General features: G+C 45.5%; 1 protein-coding gene across 2 annotated transcripts in view; it reads right to left on the bottom strand.

The window, feature by feature from the left end:
- Positions 1-26007, bottom strand: part of CHAF1A (chromatin assembly factor 1 subunit A) — a 32131-nt gene that overhangs the window by 2193 nt on the left and 3931 nt on the right. Inside the window, exons 3-13 of one of the 2 annotated variants that reach the window (XM_080674886.1) lie at positions 24925-25787; positions 18603-18659; positions 10865-11094; positions 10553-10613; positions 9804-9872; positions 7038-7264; positions 6329-6497; positions 6074-6154; positions 5476-5565; positions 4126-4378; positions 3038-3528 (exon numbers count right to left, since the gene is read on the bottom strand). In XM_080674886.1, coding sequence (XP_080531012.1) covers positions 3038-3528; positions 4126-4378; positions 5476-5565; positions 6074-6154; positions 6329-6497; positions 7038-7264; positions 9804-9872; positions 10553-10613; positions 10865-11094; positions 18603-18659; positions 24925-25787 — 2591 coding nt within the window. The remainder of the gene's footprint in view (positions 1-3037; positions 3529-4125; positions 4379-5475; positions 5566-6073; positions 6155-6328; positions 6498-7037; positions 7265-9803; positions 9873-10552; positions 10614-10864; positions 11095-18602; positions 18660-24924; positions 25788-26007) is intronic. The other variant, XM_080674887.1, reaches the window with a different exon arrangement.

Raw genomic sequence — 26007 nt, 5'->3', positions numbered from 1 at the left:
TTGAAATTCCTCTGCTATAAAAATCTCCATGTGCCTGGAAAAAGGATGACAGCAGTAAAGATTTGCACATTGGGTTCCTGGCCTGGCTGGCAGACTGGGCTCAAGTTTGTAGCATCATAGTTCCTGGTGTGTACACTCCACGCCCAGACTCTTTGGTGGCTGGAGCATCACTAAGATAGGAATGGTCCCATAGCAAAAGCATGAGCTGCCACCTAAGGATGCTGAGGGCGATTTCTAACTACCTAAAGAACTGATTGACCACCCTAGCTGGTTTGGCTCAGTGGATAGAGCGTCGGCCTGTGGACTGAAGGGTCCCGGGTTCAATTGCAGTCAAGGACACATACCTTAGTTGCAGGCTCCTCCCCTGCCCAGGCCCTGGTCAGAGTGAGTGCAGAAGGCAACTAATCGATCACATCGATATTTCTGTCTTTCCCTCTCTTCTACTCTCTCTAAAAATAAATGCAAAAATTTTGTTGGGTGAGGATTAAAAAAAACCTGATTGACCAAGAACAGACAGCTCAGCTCTCAACTATGTGGATTTGGGGATGTTGATTTGGGTCTGTTAAGCAAAAGTAAGAGAGATTTCTTCATAGCCTCCCCTGGTCAGATATATTCTATGATCTGACTTCTGGGCTCTCCAGAAGACAGGAAACACAATTATAGTGGAACCACTATCCATAACTCTACAGACACAGGGCAGTCTATAAAATATTCTACAGTGGAAATTTAGGATGACACCTGAATCCACTGTCAGCAGCTTATTGTAACGGGAAAGCTTGTCACCCCACTGTCACTGCTGCATGTGGTGGATGCAGAGATGGAAAAGGGGAACATGTGAAATGGGCAGGAATTAGGTATTTGGCATCCATAGGCAGGCAGAGCTGTGCACACAAATGCTCATGGATAGGGGCTCTGGGGAATGTCAAGTTGACATTGGACTGTTCCGATAGTCCCTCCTGCTGTAAAAATATATTTTAAAAAAACTATAAAAATACATTAAAAAAAAAAAAAAAAAAAAAAAGCCAGCACCCACTCTGCTGCCCCATGCTATGGTCCTAGACCAGCCTTGGGCAAACTACGGCCCGCGGGCCGGATCTGGCTGTTCTATCCAGTTCTCTTGCTCTCCCCTCCACTCCTTTACTTTGAATTTATATTAGTTCACACAAACACTCCATTCATGCTTTTGTTCCGGCCCTCCGGTCCAGTTTAAGAACCCATTGTGGCCCTCGAGTCAAAAAGTTTGCCCACCCCTGTCCTAGACCCTTCCCAAAGGACTCTGTGAGAAGGGGCTTTGAAATGCAGACTTTAACCCCCTACCACCTATTCAATCAGTTGTGGGGTCCAGCATACCCAGATCTCCTAAGGTTTTAACCCCCTTCCTGGGCAGTGCTTCTATAACGGGGAGTGGAGTCCATACAGCTGCACATGGCTGCTGCTACATGTGTATCATCGGGTGACATGTCCCATTTCACTGATTCCCAGGCACATGCTTTCTCCCATATCTATCTCTAACTTGGGAGAGCACTCCCTGGCTTAATTTATCCTGAAGGTTCAATTAGAGAATGAAGCTTCTTACCACCACTGAAACACAGGAATTCACATAAGACGCCTAGCAGTGCCTGGAATGTAATGGGACAAAACCACAGTTTTTCATGTAGGGAAAATGGGTTATGAACACAAATGAGGTTGACAAGGGAAGCGAAGCTCAGAAATGCGGCTGTGCCCCCACACTACACTGTGTGGGATTCTACCCCATCCCAATGAAGCAGACCAGAGCACAAAGGTGACTGAGGGAGGGCTGATGGGGCAGAGGCCTGGGAATGCTACCTATGAGTTCACACAAAAGGTGTCTTCCAGCACCACCCATTTTCAAATCAGGGTCCCCAGCTTGTTTCAACCAGAACAGCCACATGTGGGTTCTTTCTAAGGCTGGGTTAGCAACAACATCAACCACAAAGGTAGTGTGTGGCTCAAACAACTAACAGATCTAATGAAGCCCATCATTTTGGGCCAAGGCCCAGGGAGGGAAGTGTTTGGGAATTTAGAGCCCCCTCCTCATCCAGTGGGCTCTCCATGGCACCAAGCTGCACCCATAGGCAGGCAGAGCTGTGCACACAAATGCTCATGGATAGGGGCTCTGGGGAATGTCAAGTTGACATTGGACTGTTCTGATAGTCCCTCCTGCTGTGACAGTTTAAGGTTTACTGTCACATTCCAGGAGCAATTTCTCTTGCCTCCTCGCCCTGATTTTATTTTCTAAGCCTCAGGGCAACTCATGTCAGATAAGGGGGTGGGAGTGGGGAGTAAAGGGGGCATATACCAACTCTCCTCCTCTGTTACCACTGCTATAGCCTTCAGAGCACAGCTCCCAGAGCAGCCTGCTCTCCTGAAAAGGGCTCTGATTGGAGCGGGAGACCCAGCTATCACACCTTCATTAAAATCTATCACTGAGATGCCGACCTAAAGTGAGGACCATATACTGAGGTGCCATCAAGCAATGAAAAGATACGAGGAAACTTAAATGCATATAACTAAGTGAAATAGCCAATCTGAAAAGCCTATATACTGTAGGAGTCCAACAATGTGACATTCTGGAAGAGAAAACTATGGATACAGTAAAAGGATCAGTGGTTGCCAGGGGTTAGGAGGGGAGGAGAATGAATAGGCAGAAGAGAGGATTTTTAGGGCAATGAAACTATATAGTGTAATGTTGTAATGGTGGATACATCTTACGTATTTGTCCAGACCCACAGAATGTACCACACCAAGAGTGAGCCCTAATGTCAACTATGGACTTGGGATGTTAATGACGTGCCAACGTGAATTCATCAACTCTAACGAGCATAGGGCTCTGGTGCGGGATGTTGATGCCAGAAAGGCTGTGTATGTGTGTGTTGAGGGGTAGGAAATATGGAAAATCTCTACCTTCCCCTCAATTTTGAACAGTTTTGTTGCCTCAATTTTGCTGTGAATGTAAGAATAAAAAAGCCACTTTGGGGGCTTCCCTGCCCTGCCCCTCAAGCACCCCACTGCTCACCTGCCCATCATGCCTGCGCTTCTTCATGAACTGAGTGATGCACATGCTTCCTGCTGACTTCCTCTTCAGCGAGATGGGTGTCCCCTGGCTGGGCCCTGGGGTGGGGATGCTGCCACTGTCCTCCCTGGTAGCTGAGGGCACCATAGTGACATAACTCCACTGGCACGGCACGGGCAGGTGCTCCTGATCAAAGCTCTTCAGCACCTGTGAGTGGACGTACCAGCACATCCTGAAATCAGGCCTCTTCTCGTACACCGAGTTCTCAGAAATAATACGCTTGAGCCTGGCCTTGGAGGGGACGGCATTGTCCTCGCTGGTGGTGGGGGTCTGCGGGCGGGAAGAGCCAGGGCTTGGAGGGCTGGCGGAGCTGCTCTCAGGACTGCTAGTGTCCTTGCCAAGCAGTCCTTGGCGGCAGCATTCCTGGAATTCCCGGATGATCACTTTGCTTCCATTCACATTCCCGTGCAGCAGCGGGAGCAACTGGGCCAAGACTGGCAGGGAGAGGAGAGGAGAGGACAGGAGTGGGTATCAGACATGGGAAAATAGCAATAAATACTGCACATGGTTCCTGAACCTGTCACCAAGATTGAGGGACACAATCAGTTCCAGATGGCCTTTTAAGGATAGATTTAAGACATATGAACTTGATCTGGAAAAGATTCTGTGAAGCCCAAACTTCACAAGGCAGATTCATTCCGATAAAACCATCGCGACTGACTTTATGCACCTGTGTTTCCTTAGTAATGGTCATCGTGCTCTCATTCTGAGTCACTGGTCCTCCCCAGCTCTGAATAGTGAGGAGGCACAGGAGTTAGGAATGATTGTGACCCTGGGCCAAGCACTCTGGGCCTGTGTCCCTGTTGGTAAAATGGGCTAATTAAACTAGCTGCCTTGTACTGCGGTTGTGAATATCAGAGAAGAAACAGTTGTGTCCAGTGAGTGCTAGCCTTTGTGATTTGTTGAAATAACTTCTAAATTATTAATTCATTCGCCTAAGAAGTTGCCTGCCCTTGGCCCTGGACAGATCTGGGCCTCGGAGCAATTGGGAGCCCGACCCCCTTCCATCCCGGCCCCAAGCCAGCACTCACTGTGCTGGTCCCTCTTCTTTCTCTTGGAGGCCTTAGGTGTCTGCTCCTCCTCGGGGAGAACTGTCTCTAGAAGGCATGCCGTGAACTGCTCTAGCACCTTCAGGTCGGTGCTGCCATCCTTGTCTGCTGCCCAGATGCAGCCAATCTTCACGGGCTGGAGCACGCGGAACCGCTTCCCCTTGGCTAAAAACTCGTCCCATTCCTTGGCCTTCAGCTTCTGGCGGACCTTGTGGTTCTCAGGGTCAGCACACTCCTTGCAGGTGAGAGAACAGGTGCTTACTCAGGGTCCCGATTGGCCCTCTGTCCCAGGCTCTGCAGCCCCAGCCTCGGGGACAGTGAAGGAAAGAGCATGTGGGTCAGAGTTATTAACAGCCAGAGCCAGGGCAGAAGCATTTTCATGGATCCTACCGTGTCCTAGTTGTACCTTTTCTAACATTACAGGAGATGAAACACACAGAGTTTTTCTGGACTGAATGGTAACTGACACATTTGGTGTTTCAGAAACATCTATCCTGTCTGGCTATGACTTACAGGTCGTAGGTATACAAGAGGCCTCTTAACTCCTCTCTCAATTTTCAGGTTAACAATGTCATCCTGGAAGCTATTGATTCAAGTCGAAATTACATGCCCAGTAACAGCCACAGGGCCGGGCATCTCCCACACCACTCTCTAAGGCAGATATGATACCACTCTCTAAGGCAGATATGCTTATGGCTATACCAGCCTGCCTCATTGGTTGGAAATGTGTATGAGACACATGCCCTTCAAGTATGACTTTGAGACAGAATCATTTCACAACCGATAGGCCTTTGGAGTCCTAAAAAAAATGGCTTACTCAAAAGTTTAACCATGTGGCAAAATTTAGAAAGTTGTTGCTGTTGTTGTTGGTGGGATAAACTCAAAGGGAAATGGGGGAACCTTCTGGAAAAATGGAAACTTCTGTATTTTATATCCAGTGGTGGTTTCACAAATATTGTCAATTATTAAAACACATTAAACTGAATAAGTGTATGCTAATTACATTTCAGCTAAACAAATGTTAAAGTTTGGTGAGCTGACCCACGAACCACAGTAACTCTGACCGGGTTTCTTCTCATGCCCTTCCGTCACAGTGAATTTTCTCTCACCTCTGCAAATTCTCCCACCCTTCCAAACTCCAGCTCAGGGTCTAGCATTTCCACAACCAACCACACACTGGGGCTCACCTTCATGGCTATGAGAAGTGATATACATGTGGGACCGGCCATGGATGGGCTGCGACCCTTGGGCACTGTCCCCAGGCAGCTATCAAGCTCCGGCCCCTGACTGGGCTCTTCTCTAAGCCAGTCAATTTCCTGTGCATCCACTCACCTCAGTTACTCCCTCATCCTCAGACAGGTACCCATGAGGCACGAAAAAACCATCATCCTCATCTTCATCTTCTACTTCATCATCATCATCCTCAAAAAAAAAAAAAAGTATGTTCACATGTGGAAACAGAATACATGCTTCATTAAAAATTTAAATCTGTATATGTCTAAGGAAGAAAAAAAAAAAAGCCATCTACTGCTGTTGTTCCTATGGACACCATGAGGATCAACCAAAACCCCATAAACGAATCCTATTATATTGCAGTGTGTGAAGATGGGGTGTGGGAGGGGGAGAACACAAACAAGTAAAGTCACCCAATAAGGCAAGAGGCAGTGGTGGGGACCTGGGTGAACTAGAGAACGGATGTGCCCCATCTAGAAGGGGCAACACTGCTTCAGTAACAACCCACTACTGCTAGGCGAGCGGGTTAGGGTTGCCAAATAAAGTATTCCAAGAGAGGTTGGGAGTCCAGATGTAAACTGCTGGCTGACGTTTTCAGACAACTCTGCAGGTGACACAGAAACTATGTAAAGGAATTCAGTCTAGGGCTGTTGCGGTCCTCTGATGGGAGCTGCAATCATTCTAGGTCTACACTCACCCCTTCACTGTGAGAGAGAGACTCTCCTGGCTCCTCCTCTTCCCACTCATCATCACTGTCCACCTCGTAGTCCAGGAGCTTCTGAGAAAACAGACATGCAGTGCGTCATTGCCACCTCTCAGGGTTGGGAGGAAAGGGCAGAGCAGGAAATAGAATACTTACGGAATTAAAGAGACCAGTGTAAAGGCAAACTGAGAAGGAAACACAGAAATACAGGTGTGTCTAGACCACTGGCACTTCTGCTTGCATGCTCACCCTGTCTTGGGCCCAGGGGTCCCTTGGATGGATGACCGTTGTCGTCTTATTCCATGTCCCCCAATATGCTGGTCGGTGATTCTCAGAAAACTGCAGGAGCTTCATCCTGCCAAACTTCTTCCTTTCAGGAATGCCATCTACTTTGCTGCTTTCCACTATCACCACATCACTGAGGAGTAAGACACTGCACTCAGTCATATGCCTCCCTGGTGATGTGGTCACCCCATCTTCCCACGGAAGGTCACCAACAGTCTACAAAGGCAGGTAACCATTAAGAAGCAGCAGCACCTATTCCTGAAGAAGGCTAAGGGAACATTTACTCCAGAGACACAAAGCAAGGAGGGAGAAACTAAAGTGCCACCATGTTGCTGCCCCATGGCATGTCTGTGAGCAGGTCATGGAGAGTAAGTGAATCAGCAAGAACAGGGAAATACCCCTCCAGGGAGGCCAGTATGGAAATGGATCCCTCCCAGGAGAGACTGGAACACCGGGATAGGCAGTCTGCACTCCAAAAGCACACCCGGAGATTTCGGGAGGCTCACAGGAAGCCAGGAGAGAGATGAGACAAAGCACTGAAGCTAGGGTCTGAGACCTGGAAAGGAGACGACTGGCCCAGGCCACAATGGGTCAGCAGTGAACCAGAATCTAGAGTTCTGACAACTGTGCTCTGACTTCCAGTGAGCACAGGACAGTCTTCCTGGGTACTAACCTGTTAAAAATGTCCGCATTCCGGTTAGAAACCACGGTGGGTCCAGACCTGAGGGGCCGCCGGCCTTTTAGATCTTTTAGGAAGGAGAAGTCGCCACTCTGTTGCTGCAGGAGCTGGTCTAACTGATCACAGAGGTCTTGGTCAAAGGTGGTCCGACAAAAAGGGGCGAGGACCATGTTCTCTTTAATTTCAAAAGGGGCAAACTTCCCACAGGAGCCGGCCAGCGTCTGAAATGGAAATGAGATGTGATGGCACGCCTGGGCGATGGACGCCATCAACAGAGGCATGGGTGAGCCACAGCACATTGCATTTCAGATCTATTGAGGTGGGCAAGTCAAAGAAGAGATGCTGTGTGATGCAGGTTTCTAGAACAGGCAAAATTCCAGGGACAGAGTAGTGGTGGCCAGGGGCTGGTGGGGGAAGGAGGAGACTGTCTATGAGGGAGCCATCAGGAATAATGGAAACACTGCAGATCTTGATTATTGCAGTGGTTGTGTGGCCTAATACAATGAGTACTCATTCAACAGTACTCCTGGAAATGGCAAATTTTACTGTAAATTATACACAATAAATCTGACTTTTCTTTAAAAGAAAAAAAAAAGATAAGACCTGAGCTCCCAGTGAGGAAACCGAGACCTGGAGAGTGACCAGCTTACCAAGAGCCACAACCATTATGATACAAGGTGACCTTCAACACAGGGCCAATTTCAATACTGAAGGCTGACATGAACCTGAAACACTGGTGTGTGTGTCCTAAGAACCACACACTATAAATTCTGAGGCGTTTGATTTCCCTGCTCAGGCTCCTTTTACATCTTTTTCTTTCTTTTTTTAATATATTTTTATTGACTTCAGAGAGGAAGGGAGAGGGCTAGAGAAATAGAAACATCAATGATGAGAGAATCATTGATTGGCTGCCTCCTGCATACCCACACTGGGGATCGAGCCTGCAACCTGGGTATATGCCCTGACTGTGAATCGAACTATGACCTCCTGGTTCATAGGTCAACGCTCAACCATTGAGCCATGCTGGCCGGCTCCTTCAGCATCTTTAATGTCTGTGTCAGTGGAACCCAAAGCTGGCAGCACACGAGGGCATGGGAAGTCAGAAGGACAGTTGACATCTAAGTTCAACGTAAGAAAGCCAGTGTTTCACCTCAGCAAGGAAAGAACAACTGAGGCCAGTGGCTTCATCTTGGCTCCACAGAGGATCATCTGGGGACTGTCAGAAATCCTGATGCCCACAGCAGGCCCACGTTCTCTGGGATGGGAGCCAAGTCCAGTGTTCTTTAAAGCTCCCTGGTGATGCCAACATGCACAGAGGACAAGAACCAGCTGACTATTCTCACTAACGAGCAGGTAGAAGGAACACTGGGCATCCATATGGGAAAACCGGCCATGCCCCAAACCACAGGCAAAGAGAATTCCAGCTAGGATAAGGAATTAGACATAAAAAAACAAACAAACAAACAAACAAACAACAAAACAAAAACCGCTAAGTAAAACAATTACAACAAAACCTGGAAAAAAAATTAGAATGCATCTACAATCATAGGGTAGCTAAGGCTTTCCAACCAAAAGCCAATCGCCATAAAATAAAAATGTTGACATTAAAACAAAAAATTACAACAAACAAGTTAAAAGGCAAGTTAACAGGTTGAATGCATTTGTGGTGTATATCACCAAGGATAAAAATCCTGGCTATATAAATAACTCCTAGAGATCAAGACAAAAAACCAAACCTATAAAGAAATACAATGGCAAACAAATTAAAGAAGATGCTCAACTACACTAGACATCATGGAAAAATGTAAAATTAAAAAAAAAAAGGTCTATTTTTTACCCATCAGGTTGGTTAAGTTCAAAGAAAAGTCATGCCCTGGCCAGTGTGGCTCAGTTGGTTGGGCGCCATCACATTGCCGGTCAGGGCACATACCCAGGTTGCGGGTTCAATCACCTGTTGGGTATGTACAAGAAGCAGCCGATAGATATTTCTCTCTCTCTCTCTCCCTTCTTCCTTCCACTGTCTCACGTAGCAATAAAAAGGAAGGCACCTGAGCAGAGGCAGGTGAGTGACATTCATAGCACCATGGATAGTTAAATGGATCTATATACTGTGATACCATCCACATTATGAAACATTACATAGCAACAAAAAAGATTGGAATAGACCCAAATGTGCCGACCTGGCAAAAATTCAAGTTACAGCTATGCAAACAATGCAGTAACATCATATATTCTTAGTGATCCTGATGTATGTGTATACAAATGCACAAATATACAAAGGGATCTAAATGAAGAAAGATCTGGAAGGACACTCTTGCATCGGAGAAGATGGGTTACTTCTGGAACATGGAGGGAGAAGAGAAGGGGGCAGGATCTGGGGTCTGCACAAGCAGCTATTTCAGAGAGTGACTGGATGCCAGACTGGGGAAGCAGAACTCTGGGCTCTTGTCTTATGCTTAACCTTGCTTCCCATCTTATGCATAAAGTCCAGAGGGTAAGGACTAGGTCTTCTCTTAACCCGCCCCAAACAGCGACTCACAAAATTTTTCATGAAGCGATCCCTAAACACACGACAGTCTTATTAGCAAATGTGCCACTTTTTGCTTTTTCAAGGACATAGCGAGAATCTCTAGGCCCTACCAGAAATAGAAGCTCCCTGTGCAAGTGGAGGCCCCTCTGGTTAGAAAAAAAGCTTTTTATTTTCCCAAAAGAAGCGCCTGACAGAGATGAAAAGCAAGGCTAAATAAAGCTGCTGCTCACCTTGGGGGCCTGTGGAGTCTTTGGTTTCTGGAAGAACCTCGTGATTTCAGCTTTCTCTGCTTTAATGCGCTGCAATATAATAGAAGACGAAGAAATAAAAAGAAATGGTGTATTTTCAAAAACTCAAAGTCCCCTAGAACTAAACCCTGACCTTGTGGTGTGTTTTTTAATCCTCACCAGAGAATATTTTTTCTATTGCTTTTTAGAGAGTGTAGAAGTGAGGGGGAGGAGGGGATGAGAGGGAGAAACACTGATGTGAGAGAGACACAATGATTGGTTGCCTCCTACATGCCCCCCAACTAGGGCCAGATATCTAACCTGCAACCCAGGTATGTGCCCTTGACTGAGTAATGAACCCGTGACCTTTTGGTGCTCAGGCCAATGCTCTAACTGCTTAGCTATACCAACCAGGGCAAACCCTGAACATTTTTAAGTTGAAAGCATTATTTTGATGATAGCTCTCAAAACTCATCAACCCTCAATTGGGTACACCAAGCAATCTCAAAGTGTCGGAGGTGCTCTTGTGGACAGAAAGGCCCGGATATCCAGCCAGCAGGCATGTGACAGGCCAGCATGACAACAATCAACAGAAACATATGTATACACACATTCCAGTCCCTGTGGGGCCACTGAGCTTCTCATGACCTAGGGAACATAGGGCAGCAATAGGCAAAAATCCTGCTTATGAGGATTCCAGGATCCATTTCTCAAACAGACTAGAATATGGAAGTTCTAGGGAGGATGTCTACCTTTTCTTCTTCTCTCAGCCGTTTCTCCTCTTCCTTTTTCCTCTTCTCCTCCAGCTTAGCCCTGTGGGACATAAAATTCAGTTTTAGCCAACCAGTGCCCCAAGCACACAAACAAAGCCTGTGTTCCTGGACAAGAACCCATGGGTCACTTCGGGTATGCACAGGTGTCCCTGGAAGACAGAGGCAGGAGAGGGGAAGAGGGTACCAGGGCAGAGGCTTTTTGTATCCCTTCCTCAGGGAAGATATAGAAAGGGAGGGAAGGGGCAGCGGCCTGGCCCCGGAGTGCTCAGGCCACCCTGGGAGGACACTCACTCCAGGGCCTCCTGCCGCTCCTTACGCCGCTCCTCCTTGAGTCGCTGCTTCTCAGCCTTCTCCTTTTCTTCCTTCTCCCTTTTTTCGCGCCTCTCCTTCTCCTTTAGCTCTTTCTCTTCCTCTCTCCTCCTCCTGGCTTCTTCTTTGGCACGCTTGGCCTCCTCCTTTAGCTTCTCCTTTTCTTCTTTTTCGGCCTGTAACTTCAGCTGCTTGCCCAAACGCTCCTTATCCTACAGCCAAGAGACAATTGGACAGCTGTATCACTGCAGACCTCCTGGGAAGGGTCAGGTCAGCATGATGGGGACAATATGTACAACCAGAAAGGGAAAGAATGGCCCAGCTGGTGTGGCTTAGTGGTTGAGCGTCGACCTATAAACCAGGTGGCAGCGGTTCGATTCTCAATCAGGGCACATGCCCAGGTTGCGGGCTTGATCCCCAGTTTGGGATGTGCAGGAGGCAGCCGATCAATGATTCTCTCTCATCATTGATGTTTCTTTCTTTTTTTTCTTTAATCCTCACCTTAGGATATTTTTCTACTGATTTTTAGATAGTGGAAGAGGAAAGGAAAGACAGGAATATCGATGTGAGAGAAACACATTGATTGGTTGCCTCCTGCACGCCCCCTGACCAGGGCCTGGGCCAAGGAGGAGCCTACAACTGAGGTACATGCCCTTGACTGGAATTGAACCCGGGACCCTTCAGTCCAAAGGCCGGTGCTCTATCCAGAGCCAAACTGGCTAGGGCCATAATTGATGTTTCTATCTCTCCCAATCTCTCTTCTGATCTGAAATCAATAAAGAATTAAAAAAAAAAAGAAAAAAAAAAAAAAAAGAAAGGGAAAGAATTAAGGAACCAGCTCTAGAAGAAGCTTGATGGTCAATATCCATACATGGAAGTGATTTTTCCATCACATTTCCTTCTGTTGTGAGAATTAGCTATTGTCACAGGATCTTATGGGCCATTCAAAATAAGATTCATTTGCCCTGACCGGTTTGGCTCAGTGGATAGAGCGTCGGCCTGTGGACTCAAGGGTCCCAGGTTCGATTCCGATCAAGGGCATGTACCTTGGTCGCGGGCACATCCCCAGTAGGGGGTGTGCAGGAGGCAGCTGATCGATGTTTCTCTCTCATCGATGTTTCTAACTCTCTATCCCTCTCCCTTCCTCTCTGTAAAATATCAATAAAATATATTTAAAACAAAACAAAACAAAAAACAAAACAAAATAAGATTCATTTAAAACAGTTTCTTGTCCTAGTCAGTTTGGCTCAGGAGATAAGAGCGTCAGCCTGCGGAATGAAGGGTCCTGGGCTCGATTCCCAGTAGGGGGCGTGCAGGAGGCAGTCAATCAATGATTTTTCTCTCATCATTGATGTTTCTATCTCTCTCTCCCTTCCCTTCCTCTCTGAAATCAATTAAAAAAAAAAAATATATATATATATATATATATATATATATATATATATATAAAATATATTTTATTAATTTTTTACAGAGAGGAAGGGAGAGGGAGAGTTAGAGACATCGATGAGAGAGAAACATCAATCAGCTGCCTTCTGCACACACCCTATTGTGATCGGAATCGAACCTGGGACCCTTCAGTCCGCAGGTCGAGACTCTATCCACTGAGCCAAACCAGTTAGAGTAATAAAAATATATTTAAAAAAAAATACATACCCTAAAAAAAAAAAAGTATTTCATTTAAATGTTTTTATTGATTTCAGAGAGGAAAGGAAAGGGAGAGAAACATCAATGATGAGAGAAAATCATTGACTGCCTGCCTCCTGCACACCCCCTACTGGGAATCGAGCCCACAACCCGGGTATGTGCCCTTGACCAGAATCGAACTGGGGACCCTTCTGTCCACAGGCTGACGCTCTATCCCCTGAGCTAAAACCAGCTAGGGCTAAAATACTATCCTGCCTGGCCTGCATGGCTCAGTGGTTGAACCAGGAAGTCACAATTCGATTCCTAGTTGGAATTTTACTTAATTAAAAAAAGATTAAATAGAGGTAGAAACCAAGATGGCGGCATAGGTAAACACCTAAACTGCTGCCTCGCACAACAATATCAAAACTACAACTAAAAGACAAAACGGACACCATCCAGAACCACAGGAAAGCTGGCTGAGTGGAAATTCTACAACTAGAAGAAAAGAGGAAAGCACATTGAGACTTAGAGGAGCTGCAAAAGGCTGAGGTATGGAGACTCGCACGCAGAGAGGATGGGCGGCTGTGTGCATGGACGGCTGGGTGTGCAGCTGGCTTTCTAAAGCGGGAGGGAGAAGGAAGCTCCCGACTGCACTGAACTCTAGTCCTGGGCGAGACACTGGGAAACCAGACTCATTCGGGGGGAATCTGGACTGTCAGGAAAAGAGAAAGCCCACTGAGACTCGGGAAGCTATGGAAGGCCGAGGTCCGAAGGCGCGCGTGCGCAGAGAGTACTGACTGCTGAATGCACGGGAGGCTGAGTGTACGGCTGGCTTTCTAAAGCAGGAGGGAGATGGAAGCTCCCAATTGCGCTGAACTCCAGTTCCGGGCAAGTTTCTGGGAACCCCGACTCATTCGGGGAGAAACTGGACTGTCTGGCAGCGGGCGAAAATCGAGGGCGGCTTTCTCTCAGAGGTGCTTGCAGCGATTACCAAGGGACACTGAGACCCAGGGGCCTCATAGGGCAGGGCTGATGGGAAACCAAGGCTATCTGCTCTGCCCTGAAACTCCGCCCCATCCAAGTTGAGCACAGAGGCTTTTGCAATTTTGTAAGTCTTGTCTCATAAGAGTGTCTCCAGCACAGAAGTTCTCCCAACATAGACACAGCTGATCCTCACAGCCAAGTGGCCTGGAGGTCAATTCCTCCCAGTGATACCAACAACAATCAAGACTTAACTACAACGAGGCTGAGCACACAGTCCACAAAGGTGTGCATCAAAAGTGTCTACCTCAGGTAACTGGGGAGGCTGAGCCACTGGGCCCTAGAGGACACCTACCACACAAAGCTACTCTACCAACCCAGGGAAGCAGCAAAAATGCGGAGACAAAGAAACAGATCACAAATGAAAGAAATGAAGGAAAACAAACGACTGGATATAGAGTTCAAAACCACAGTTATAAGGTTTTTCAAGAATTTTCTAGAAAAGGCCGATAAATTTAGTGAGACCCTTGAGGATATGAAAAAGGACCAACTAGAAATTAAGCATACACTGACTGAAATAAAAATATTATACAGAGATCTAACAGTAGACTAGAGGATCGCAAGAATCAAGTCAAAGATTTGAAATACAAAGAAGCAAAAAACACTCAGCCGGAAAAGCAAAAAGAAAAAAGAATCCAAAAATATGAAGATAGTATAAGGAGCCTCTGGGACAACTTCAAGCATACTAACATCAGAATTATGGGGGTGCCAGAAAAGAGAGAGAGCAAGATACTGAAAACCTATTTGAAGAAATAATGACTGAAAACTTCCCCTACCTGGTGAAAGAAATAGACTTACAAGTCCAGGAAGCGCAGAGAACCCCAAACAAAAGGAATCCAAAGAAGCCCACACCAAGACACATCATAATTAAAATGCCAAGAGCAAAAGACAAAGAGAGAATATTAAAAGCAGCAAGAGCCCTGACGGGTTTGGCTCAGTGGATAGAGCGTCGACCTGCAGACTGAAGGGTCCCGGGTTCGATTCTAGTCAGGGGCATGTACCTTGGTTGTGGGCACATCCCCAGTGGGGGGTGTGCAGGAGGCAGCTGATCGATGTTTCTAACTCTCTGTCCCTCTCCCTTTCTCTCTGTAAAAAATCAATAAAATACATTAAAAAAAAAAAAAGCAACAAGAGAAAAACAGTTAATTACCTACAAGGGAGCACTCATACGATTGTCAGCTGATTTCTCAACAGAAACTATGCAAGCCAGATGGGAGTGGCAAGAAATATTCAAAGTGATGAACAGCAAGAACCTATAACCAAGATTACCCAGCAAAGCTATCATTCAGAATTGAAGGGTAGATAAAGAGCTTCACAGATAAGAAAAAGCTAAAGGAGTTCATCACCACCAAACCAGTATTATATGAAATGCTGAAAGGTATTCTTTAGGAAGAGAAAGAAGAAAAAGGTAAAGTAAAAATTATGAACAAAAAATACATTTCTATCAACAAGTGAATCTAAAAATCAAGTGAATAAAAAATCTGAGGAACAGAATAAACTGGTGAATATAATAGAATCAGGGGCATAGAAAGGGAGTGGACTGACAATTCTCGGGGGGAAAGGGGTGTGGGAGGTGCGGGAAGAGACTGGACAAAAAGCGTACACCTATGGATGAGGACAGTGGGGGGGGAGGTAAGGGCAGAGGGTGGGGTGGAAACCGGGTGGAGGGGAGCTATGGGGGGAAAAAAGAGGAACAACTGTAATAATCTGAGCAATAAAGATTTATTAAATTAAAAAAAAAAAAAGATTAAATAAATACCCCTGGGCTGCCTAAGCAGGATTCCCACTATTCATTTGATTTGCTTTTATTCAATCAGAAATCTGTAGGAAAGCCCTGGCTGGGGAGCTCAGTTGGTTAGAGCAGCGGTCGCCAACCGGTGGTCTGTGAGGTCCAAAAGGTTGGCCACCGCTGGGTTAGAACATCTTCCCAATGCACCAAGGTTGTGGGTTCAGTCCCTGGTCAGGACACATACAAGAGTCAACCAATGAATACATAAATAAGTGGAACAACAAATCGATGTTTGTCTTTCTCACTATGCCCCTTAAACTAATAAAAAAATTTTTTTTAAAATCTGTGCTAAGATAAAGAGAAATACCTATAGGTTTCGCATCCCTGCCTTTAAAACAAAAGGATTTTTCTTTTTTGTTATTAGTATGTTTTTATTGATTTTGAAAGAGAGAGGAAGGGATAGGGGGAGATAGAAACATCAATGACAGAGAAACATCAATGATGAAAGAAAATCATTGATTAGCTGTCTTCTGTACACCCCACACTGGGGATCAAGCCTGAAACCCAGGTATGTGCCCTAACTGGGAATCGAACTGTGACCTCCTGGTGCATAGGTCAAGGCTTAACCATTGGGCCACACTGGCCAGGCACAAAAGCATTTTTCTTTCCATACCCCCAAAATCATACCAGATGACAGGGTTTATTTTATTTCCTTTAAAATGGAAGATTGGATGAGGCAAGGATAGGAAACCTGATGGGTACAGTCTTAAAACAGTTGGGAATAGATGATAACCATCCTATCTAATAAAAGAGTAATATGCAAATTGACCATCACTCCAACACACAAGATGGCTGCCCCCATGTGGACATAAGATGGCCACCACAAGATGGCCAGCAGGGAAGGGCAGTTGGGAGGGACCAGGTCTGCAAGGGAGAGCAGTTGTGGGCGATCAGGCCAGCAGGGGAGGGCAGTTGGGAGGGACCAGGCCTGCAAGGGAGGGCAGTTGGGGGTGATCAAGCCTGCAGGGGAGGGCAGTTAGGGGTGACCAGGCCGGCAGAGGAGGGAAGTTGGGGGCGACCGGGCCTGCAGGGAAGGGCAGTTGGGGGGGGACCCAGGCCTGCAGGGGAGAGCAGTTGGGAGGGACCAGGCCTGCAGGGGAGGGCAGTTAGGGGCAAACAGGCTGGCAGGGGAGTGGTTAGGGGGTGATCAAGCTGGCAGGCAGAAGTGGTTAGGGGCAATCAGGAAGGCAGTCAGGCGAGCAGTTGGGAGCCAGCAGTCCTGGATTGTGAGAGGGATGTCCGACTGCCCGTTTAGGCCTGATCCCAGTAGGCAGTCGGACATCCCTCGAGGGGTCCCAGATTGGAGAGGGTGCAGGCTGGGCTGAGGGACACACCCCGCCACCCCCACCCCCCGTGCAAGAATTTTGTGCACCAGGCCTCTAGTGAAAAATAAAAGCAAAGAAAAAAGTATTATTTTTAACCTTTAAAACAATTTCTCAGGATCTGAAAAGAAAGACAGATGTGAAGAAAGGATGAAGAGTAATTTGTATTACTAAGGAGGAAGTAGCTAATGTCTTTGATATTTGTTAAAGCGGTAATGCCTTGTTTTAGCACATCAGTGCCTCATTCCAAAGAACTGGCATGCAGTTCGAGGCACTAAGTTATTAAAGAATCTTGGAATTCATGACCAGAAGAGCAGTTAGTTTCTAACACAGCACAGGGTAACTTTTAAGGACCATTACATTACCACCAAAGATGGTCTTCCTAAGGTGGGGAGCCCAACAACTCCTCTGTCAGTCTGGGTGTATGATTATGCCTTGTCTCTAGAGAATAGTCTACCTTCTGTCCTTTTTTTAAAAAAATATATTTTTATTGATTTCAGAGAGTAAGGCAGGAAAAGAGAGAGAGAGAGAGAAACATCAATGATAAGAGAGATTCATTGATTGGGTGCCTCCCACACACCCCCCATTGGGGAATGAGCCCGCAACCCGGGCATGTGCCCTTGACTGGAATTGAACCCAGGACCCTTCAGTCCGCAGGCCAATGCTCTATCCACTGAGCCAAACCATCCAGGGCTCTACCTTCTGTCCTGATAACCCTTTGGTTGCTTTAATAAAAGCCACGGGATATCTATATGACTTTCAACAATAAAGTAACAATTAAAAAAACACACAAAAAAAGCCACGAAGGCAGTTAGAGATGTTTGAATGTTCAATTCTCACTGAGTATCCTCAGCATCTTCACCTGACACATAGGATACTTAAAAAGGTGCCTGCTCTGGATCTATTGAGACTAGCACCTCTCCTCTGCTCTATAAGAAGACAGAGGGGCCGAAACCGGTTTGGCTCAGTGGATAGAGCGTCGGCCTGCGGACTGAAGGGTCCCGGGTTCGATTCCGGTCAAGGGCACGTACCACCTTGGTTGCGGGCACATCCCCGGTGGGGGGTGTGCAGGAGGCAGCTGATCGATGTTTCTCTCTCATCGATGTTTCTAACTCTCTATCCCTCTCCCTTCCTCTCTGTAAAAAATCAATAAAATATATTTAAAAAAAAAAAAAAAAAAAAAAAAAAAGAAGACAGAGGGCTCTGTAAATCACTGGTCAATCAGATAAATCAGGTCTCTAGCCATACTTGAGTCCCGTCTCCACTCCCACCCACATGTGGCCTTCTCTGGTATCCCAATGGAGAATGAGATACACTCTAAAGAAGCCATCAAAACTGGACCTACAAAAATCGAGCACAGCCATAAGATGCCGTGAGGACGGCACACAAAGCACCTGGTGAGTAGACAGCCAACTGTCATCAATCAGTGCCCATTCCGTGAGCTGGCATGGGAGGTAGAAACCCAATGGCCTTCTCTGTTCTTCATGGCAATAAGAAAGAAGGCCCCTGCACCGATGTGTGTGAAATGTGGTGAGCCCCAGATAACAGAATCCATGACTCAGCAGTGGATCACTAAGTAGTAATCACCCACCGAGTATAGGGTAAGCAATGGAACCTAAATCTATTTGTAGAAGCCTGGGATGCAAGGAAAGGGACTAGGTTCTTGTGAAGACAATTTTAAGCTACAATAGGATACACAATTATTATGATAATAATGAAAGCTTAGAAAAGGCTACATGCAAAGCCTTAAGCATCCGCAAAGCTAAAAATGATGCAGTCTACCAAGCCCAGATATGTAAGATGAAGCAAGAGTTACAATGAGGGTCAGGATAAGCTAGGAGAGGTAATAACTGGGCTGATGGAAGGGCAAAGGGCTTAGTTTATATTTAATGCAAAAAGCACAACAGGTTAATTTTCTATTTCAGGGAAAAAGTCTTACTCTTTGTAGTCTCATCTTGTTCTTCTCGACAGAACCTTTGACCAATTTCTTAGTTATCTGAAATGAAAGACATTTATCTTTAAATGTGAACTATTTCAGTCACTTTAACACATTACACAGTCCTTTGGGGAGAGGGAAGAAGGGAACAAGTGACCCACACTATTAAGGACTTATTTGCAAAACAAGAAAAATGAAAACATTTCCAGGTGACCAGTTTTTACCATATAGAACCAAAATATCTTAGTGGGGTCATAAACTGCAATGAAGTACACATGTGTGCATTGAGGGATGAGAGGTAAGATGGGAGAGGCAGATGACACAAATGACGGGTTTGCGGGGTGGGGAATGGACAAGCACAAGAAAAACAAGACAAGCTTGAAAATAAAAGCAATGAGGACAACACGGAGTGGTATGATTTGTAGCCAACTAGAGAGGACATACCCTGGCCAAAGAGGATCGAGCTCTTACAGGTAATTTACAAGAGAGAATTGTCAATTTTATGTAAATTTTGTCTAAAAAGGAACACTATGTGAATCAAATAAAACATGTTTACAGGCTAGATTCCTGTGGGCCACCAATCTGTTCTCTCTGGTGCAGTTCTGTTTTTAGAATGCAAAGCGAATGCTCAGGAAAAAAGGTCACCTTGCCAGAGGAGGCAATCTGATCTAGAATTCCTACGTTCTAGTCCGACCAATGTGGCTCAGTGGTTGAGCATCAACCTATGAACCAGGAGGTCATGCCTGGGTTGCGGGCTCAGTCCCCAGTGGGAGGCCTGCAGGAAGCAGCCAATCGATGATTTTCTCTCATCACTGATGTTTCTATCTCTCTCCCTCTCTGAAATCAATAAAAAAATATATATTTTTAAAAAGAATCCCTATATTCTAGAGGAGTGGTCGGCAAACTCATTAGTCAACAGAGCCAAATATCAACACTACAACGATTGAAATTTCTTTTGAGAGCCGAAAACCGACTTCTGCGCATGGGCCACAAAGTTTCAATCACACTGTACATGCACGCCCGCACATGGTATTTTGTGGAAGAGCCACACTCAAGGGGCCAAAGAGCCGCATGTGACTCGCGAGCCGCAGTTTGCTAACCACTGTTCTAGAGCATAGCTTTTTCTGTCACCCTGCTTCAAACTGAGAGTGGTGACAAGGACTTCTCAAGACACATGGTTGGATTCATGCTGGCCAAATGGTCTCTGATTAAAATATGAACATGCCCAGCTGGCATGGCTCAGTGGTTGAGCATTGACCCAGGAACCAAGAGGTCATGGGTTGAATTCCTGGTCAGGGCACATGCCTGGTTTCGGGCTCAGTCCCTAATAGGGGAGCATGCAGGAGGCAGCCGATTGACGGTTTTTCTATCTCTCTATCCCTCTCCCTTCCTCTCTCTCTAAAAACCAATAAAAATATATTGTAAAAAAAAATATATATATATATGAACATGAGTTCAGACTACTGGCCTAAGCTCTCTGCAGAGCAGGGAGTTCTAACAACCAAACCATTAGGTTGAAGAGCAGTGGGGAGAGAGTTCAGACTTGGACAGTCAGCCAAAAAATAAGACTGAAGTGGAGCTGGAAAACCAAAGGTCCATTTATCTTAAGATATTGACAAAACTATATAACTGTGATTTCTCTATCTAGGGAAGCCTCAGCCCCAACTAAGACCTCTGATAGAATAAAACTCATAGATTAATAAAATAAGAAGGCATCCTTCTTGTCATATCCAGTTCTTTCTGGACTCAGCCTTCCTATAGGAAAAGGCTGAGTAGTCATCTGAAAGCCTTGTGTTGGCAGGAGCTCAAATGGCACAGAGATTATGCCCAAGTGAGCATGTGCCAACTGAAATGCCAGTTACCAAAGCCTACCAAGGGCTTAAGAAAAAGCACCTGCCAGGGAAGGTCAATGGGAAAAAAAAGGAGACATATGTACTACTATTTGTAATACTTTAAACCAGGGGTCCTCAAACTTTTTAAACAGGGGGCCAGTTCACTGTCCCTCAGACCGTTGGAGGGCCAGACTATAGTTTAAAAAAAAAAACTATGAACAAATTCCTATGCGCACTGCGGGCCCGGGACGAGTTGGCTGCTAAGCAGGACAGGCAGCGGCACCTGGCGGGCCGGATAAATGTACTCAGCGGGCCGCATGTGGCCCGCGGGCCGTAGTTTGAGGACCCCTGCAAAAAAAGGAAAAAGCACTTGCCCCTTCAGAATCCACTTCAGCTGCCAAGTCTATGGGCTTCACCCCCACAGTAAACGATTTAACAGCAAAATTTCTAAGTTGCTATATTTCTTTGTCACTGTCCTTTATTTTGTGTTCAAAGATTATAATGGATGTGATTTCCAGACTCATATATGAGTATTTGGGAGTGGTGATGGAAGGTGGAACACACTTAGTCTTGCCCATACTTGTGGAATTTCAGCTGCAGAATCTAGTGCCTTTTACATTGCTTCCCCTTTGCTGTGAGTCCAGGAATACTAGAATTAACATGTATATCAGGAGCCACTGTAATGACATGCAACAACCTCAGCAATTACGATTTAATATAAAACCAGTATCTTTACTAGACATCTGGGAGGACCTTACTGGTCTAATATAATTTTATCTTTGTGACACATGGCTTAAGTATTTATAGAACTCTCTCTCAAAATCATGGGCCATATGTTTTATCTCTCTGGAGCATAACTGCCAAAAACAAAACCCAGGATCCTAGAAGGAGGCTGAAACATACACCAACTACCTCTAGTGAAAGCAGATTTAACCATGTGTGTGCATTTAAATTTCTACACTTTATTCACGAGAATCCTGTTTATTCTGCTCTCCTTATACAAAAGATCGAATTTCTAAGCTCAGAGCAGATACACAGTGAATGAGGTGAGGAGGCTGGAATGGATGGGCTCAGCAGCAGCAGCTGAAAACTTAACAGAAGGAGAAGGCACAACCCAAACTGGTCCGGCCATATTTGAGTATAAGTGGACAAAATTATTCAATGGGAGCCCACAAACCTACTGAACAGCCCCAGGATCCATGTAGAAGGAAGTTCATTACAATTACCATTCTGCACAGGCAGAGAATTAGAGACAACAGAAATATCCATCATGAGGCTGACTTTGTAAAGTGCAGTATATCCACACCATAGGCAGTTAAAGAAAGATACCTCTTCCAATCCCAATATAGAAAATGAGACACCCTCCAATGAAAAAGAAACAAATTTACAATATACATCACATAAGAAAACAAAACAATACTGTGAAGATGATAATGACAACCTGGGGGAGAAGAGGGGGACTGTCATGTTTTAATAATAATTTTTTAAACATGGAGAATTTAATACTTGTAAAATTAAAAGTATATGTGAAAAAGTTTCAGTGATCTGGGCTCATTTGTACAGAGATAAGGCAGATTCCAGTAACACAACTATATCAACATTATCATCTGTGGAATAATTAGCACATCTCATTGCAAACAAACTTGGGAAATAGTTCTACCACAAGTGGTAAAAAGCTCTAATACTAAATAAAGCTCTTTAAGCTAGTAATAAAAGGTGTTATAAACTACTGTTTTCTAAAGTGAGAGTCTCTAGATCCCTGGGAAGGGACAGCAGGACCTGCATTTTAACAAGCTCCCACGAAAAACAAACAAACAAAAAATAAAACCAAAACAACAACACACAAATAGAGGACCAGTGAATGCCTAGGAGTTCCCAATCACAGTGGTACCAACTCCAGGACTAACAGAGAGCAGTAAAACCACACGTTACATGGTACTAGGAAACAATCAGTAAGCTTCCATCAAGTGTCTGGCTACACTCTGGAAAGGCGGTGGCGAGGGAAAATGGAAAAAAAGTGTTCCCACAGTAACAGGGATCAGGAAAATCTCAAATGCCAAGGCAGGAAAAACTGTTCCAAGTTACGTACCAATCACAAAAGGCACAAGCAAATCAGGAAATCCACTCATTTTACTTTCATACCTTTGGTGCCACCCAACATCAGGGGGTTCTTCTTCCACTCATGTGATGGAATGGCCCAATTTTCTGCCACAGGCTCTGGGACAGCCTGAGCCTTCACCACTTGCAGTGTATATGACTTGCAAAGCTGTGATAACGATGCCTTCTAAAGCATTTCAAAACCCCAAGCCTGTGCTCAAAGTAAGACCTAGCATCTCAGATGTAGGTTTCCTAAACTGAGCACACCTAGTTCCCATGCTCAGCTGTCTTAGAGCCATTTGGGCCAGTGGACAGAGTAACATTGTTTCATGACAATGACCAACTATGTGACTTCTCAATTCTCAGGTTTGGCTATGAGCGTTAACTTAATGAAGCTATTAAGAATGGAAAAATGTAATGTCCTGTTCTCCAGGCTAACTGGCTGCGACACATCACGTGATAAAGTAGTTCTGTAAAGGATTAGCATCAGTTGGAAAGGATTCCAACCAACTAGATGAACCCAACAATACGGCTGACAGCAAGAGGGGCTCAAATTCTGATTTTGAGAGTCTGAGTAACAGCTCAAGTGGAAGTTTAAAAATGTATATCCAGGCCAGGCCACTGTGGCTCAGTTGGTTGAGCATCATCCTATGCACTGAAATGTCACCGGTTCAATTGTCCTGATCGATTCCTGGTCAGGGCACATACATACCTAGATTGCAGATTTAATCCCCAGGTTAGGGTGAGTACGGGAGGCAATCAATCGATGTTTCTCTCTCATAGCAATGTTTCTCTCTCCCTCCCCCTCCCTCTCAAACCAATAAAAATACATTTAAAAATAAATAAATAAAAATGCATATCTATCTACTACACTGAGAAACTTAGAAGAAAAAAAAAAAAAGACTGCTCCACTCTTGATATTTTATGAGCCCACAGAGGAAGCCATTTTCTCCTATACTTAGGAGATGAAAAGCAAGAAATGGAATCATCTAGAAAAATGAGTTCCTTAGAGCAGCGGTCGCCAACCTTTCGGATTTCACGGACCACAAGTGGTACGTGGACCACCAGTTGGCAACTGCTGCCTTAAAGATCAAATTTCAGAAAGTGATCAAGGTTGGTGGCTTAGGGTCAAATTAAGCAGGTAGAGATTAAATAACCCACCCCAGATCCAATTTTATGTATTAAAAACAACAACAACCTAAGATGAACAAACTAAGGTTCCACAAAACAAAACAAAAACCACAAAACATCTTTAGACACACTTTGGGATTCTTAACCGATTTTATCAGTTTTATCTACAAGACCTTAAGGACAGGTGAAAACAGTGACATTTGCCATTGTGCTGATCAGACCCCAGTAACAAAGTCAGCCTTCTGTGATCCTTAAAAATCCTTTTGTTTCTGTTGCTTTGAGTGAGGTTTTTAAGATGGGTGGCCATGCCCTAGGTATTGCTCAGTGGATAGAGCGTCAGCCCACGGACTGAAGGGTACCGGGCTAGATTCCAGTCAAGGGCATGTACCTCAGTTGTAGGCTGGACCTCAGTCAGGGTGAGAGCAGAGGCAACCAATCAATGTGTCTCTTTAACATCAATGTTTCTCTCTCTGTCTCTCCCTCCCACTCTCTCTAAAAACCAATATAAAAATATCCTCAGATGAGAATTAACAACAAAAAAGATTGTTGGCCATGCTGACAAGAGTTGATTCTACAGAATTCCCCATAATAGCCTTCTTGCTGTCTCGGGGTCTCTTCACCAACACTGACTGACTCTTTACCATCCCTACAAGTCTGTTATAACGGGAAGGAATGGAGGGAGCTGAGGCATTACAGTTGCCTACTTACTGCCATCATTTCCTAAAATAGCTAAATTGATCAGACCACTAACTAGGTGTGAACAACAAAGGCTACCAGAATGGCCTCAACACACTGGTGATTAACCCAGCCACCAACACAACCCAATGTACAGTACCCATCACTGAATACCTCTGATGGAATTTGATATTGAAAAGAATCAGAATTCTGCACCAGAAGTTACAAGACCTAGTTAGTGGCCCCACTCACTCAGCCTCTAACCACCACCTAGGGCAGCTGTGGGCAAACTACGGCCCGCGGGCCGGATCCGGCCCGTTCGGCTGTTCTATCCGGCCTGCGGAGCCGAAAGAGCGGAGGGTTCTCTTGCTCTCCCCTCCGCTCCTTTACTTTGAATTTATATTAGTTCACACGAACACTCCATCCATGCTTTTGTTCCGGCCCTCCAGTCCAGTTTAAGAACCCATTGTGGCCCTCGAGTCAAAAAGTTTGCCCACCCCTGACCTAGGGGCATCATGTCCCCAGATGAAAAGGGGCTGGACTAGTAATACCATCAGCACTAACATGCTGGGATTTGGGGAGATACTCACTCTGCGGACAGGTGTGAGGGTGGGGAAGGTACTGGGACCGTTGTGCTGATTTTTGGAAGCACACCACCCTTCAGGTGAGCTGGTAGGAGAGGAAGAACTCAGGGAGGAATGGCTGAGAACAGAGTCTTCTCCGTGGCTAGACTCTAGCACTTCCCTCCGGGAGGGCGTACCCTGGTCCAGAGGGATGGTTGGAAACTTGGCTCCAGGTTTTATACTCAGGATATCCTGCAAGAGCACCACAGGCACCTTCCCTTTAAACAAGATGCCTCCAGCTTCGCTCCAACCGTCCCGATCCTTCTCTGAGCATGTTCTCGGACCATCTGTCAACTTGGGGCAGCTCTGAGATGCTTCCTGTGCATCTCCTCTCCTCTCTGTGCCCCCTGAGCCAGCACCCTCCTCCTCTGTTTTGCATGGAATGTCTAAAAGGGTCTCTTCAGAAAATGTTAGCTCGTCCTTCTGACTAGCCTTCGGCAGCCCCGCCCCATCTCCAGCTTCTTCTCTGACCCTATTTACAGCCTCCTCCAAGGAGGGACAGGCTGCAGAATTTAGTTTATTGTAGGCTGAAATGTTGTCTGGTTGGTCACTTGAGTCCTCTGTCAAATCAATGATGACTGTGGTCTCGCCAATACTGGTTTTGACTCTACTTTTTAAAAAGTTATCTAAGGGACCCTTCCCATTGACAAGTTTTGGTCTAAAATCTATGTCAGAACCCATATGAAAATTGTTCTCCAAGTTGTCCAAAGAGGTTTCTACATCGGGGACTTGACTTTGTGCAGGAGCACTTGGAGAGCTTCTTGTGTTGTTCGATCCATCCTTGGTTTTCTCCTTTGGAGCAAGATTCAGGCGCTTGAAGGGCAGACGAGCTGAAATAAAAGACAGAAGGAGACCATCCTTACAGTGAAAGTGTGAAGAGTGACAATTGATCAATACTTTAACATTCCATATGCTCAAAATGATCCAACCTTGCTGTGTGTGTGTGTGTGTGTGTGTGTGTGTGTGTGTGTGTGTGTGTGTCTTTTCATAATTTTACAGTCTATAAAGCAATTATGCCCTTGGGTCCTATGGTTTGCCTCTAATCTTTTA

This window comes from Plecotus auritus (genome assembly GCF_963455305.1).
Source record: "Plecotus auritus genome assembly, chromosome: 6".
Taxonomy (NCBI): Eukaryota; Metazoa; Chordata; class Mammalia; order Chiroptera; family Vespertilionidae; genus Plecotus; species Plecotus auritus.
This window is presented reverse-complemented; position numbering and strand designations above follow the sequence as displayed.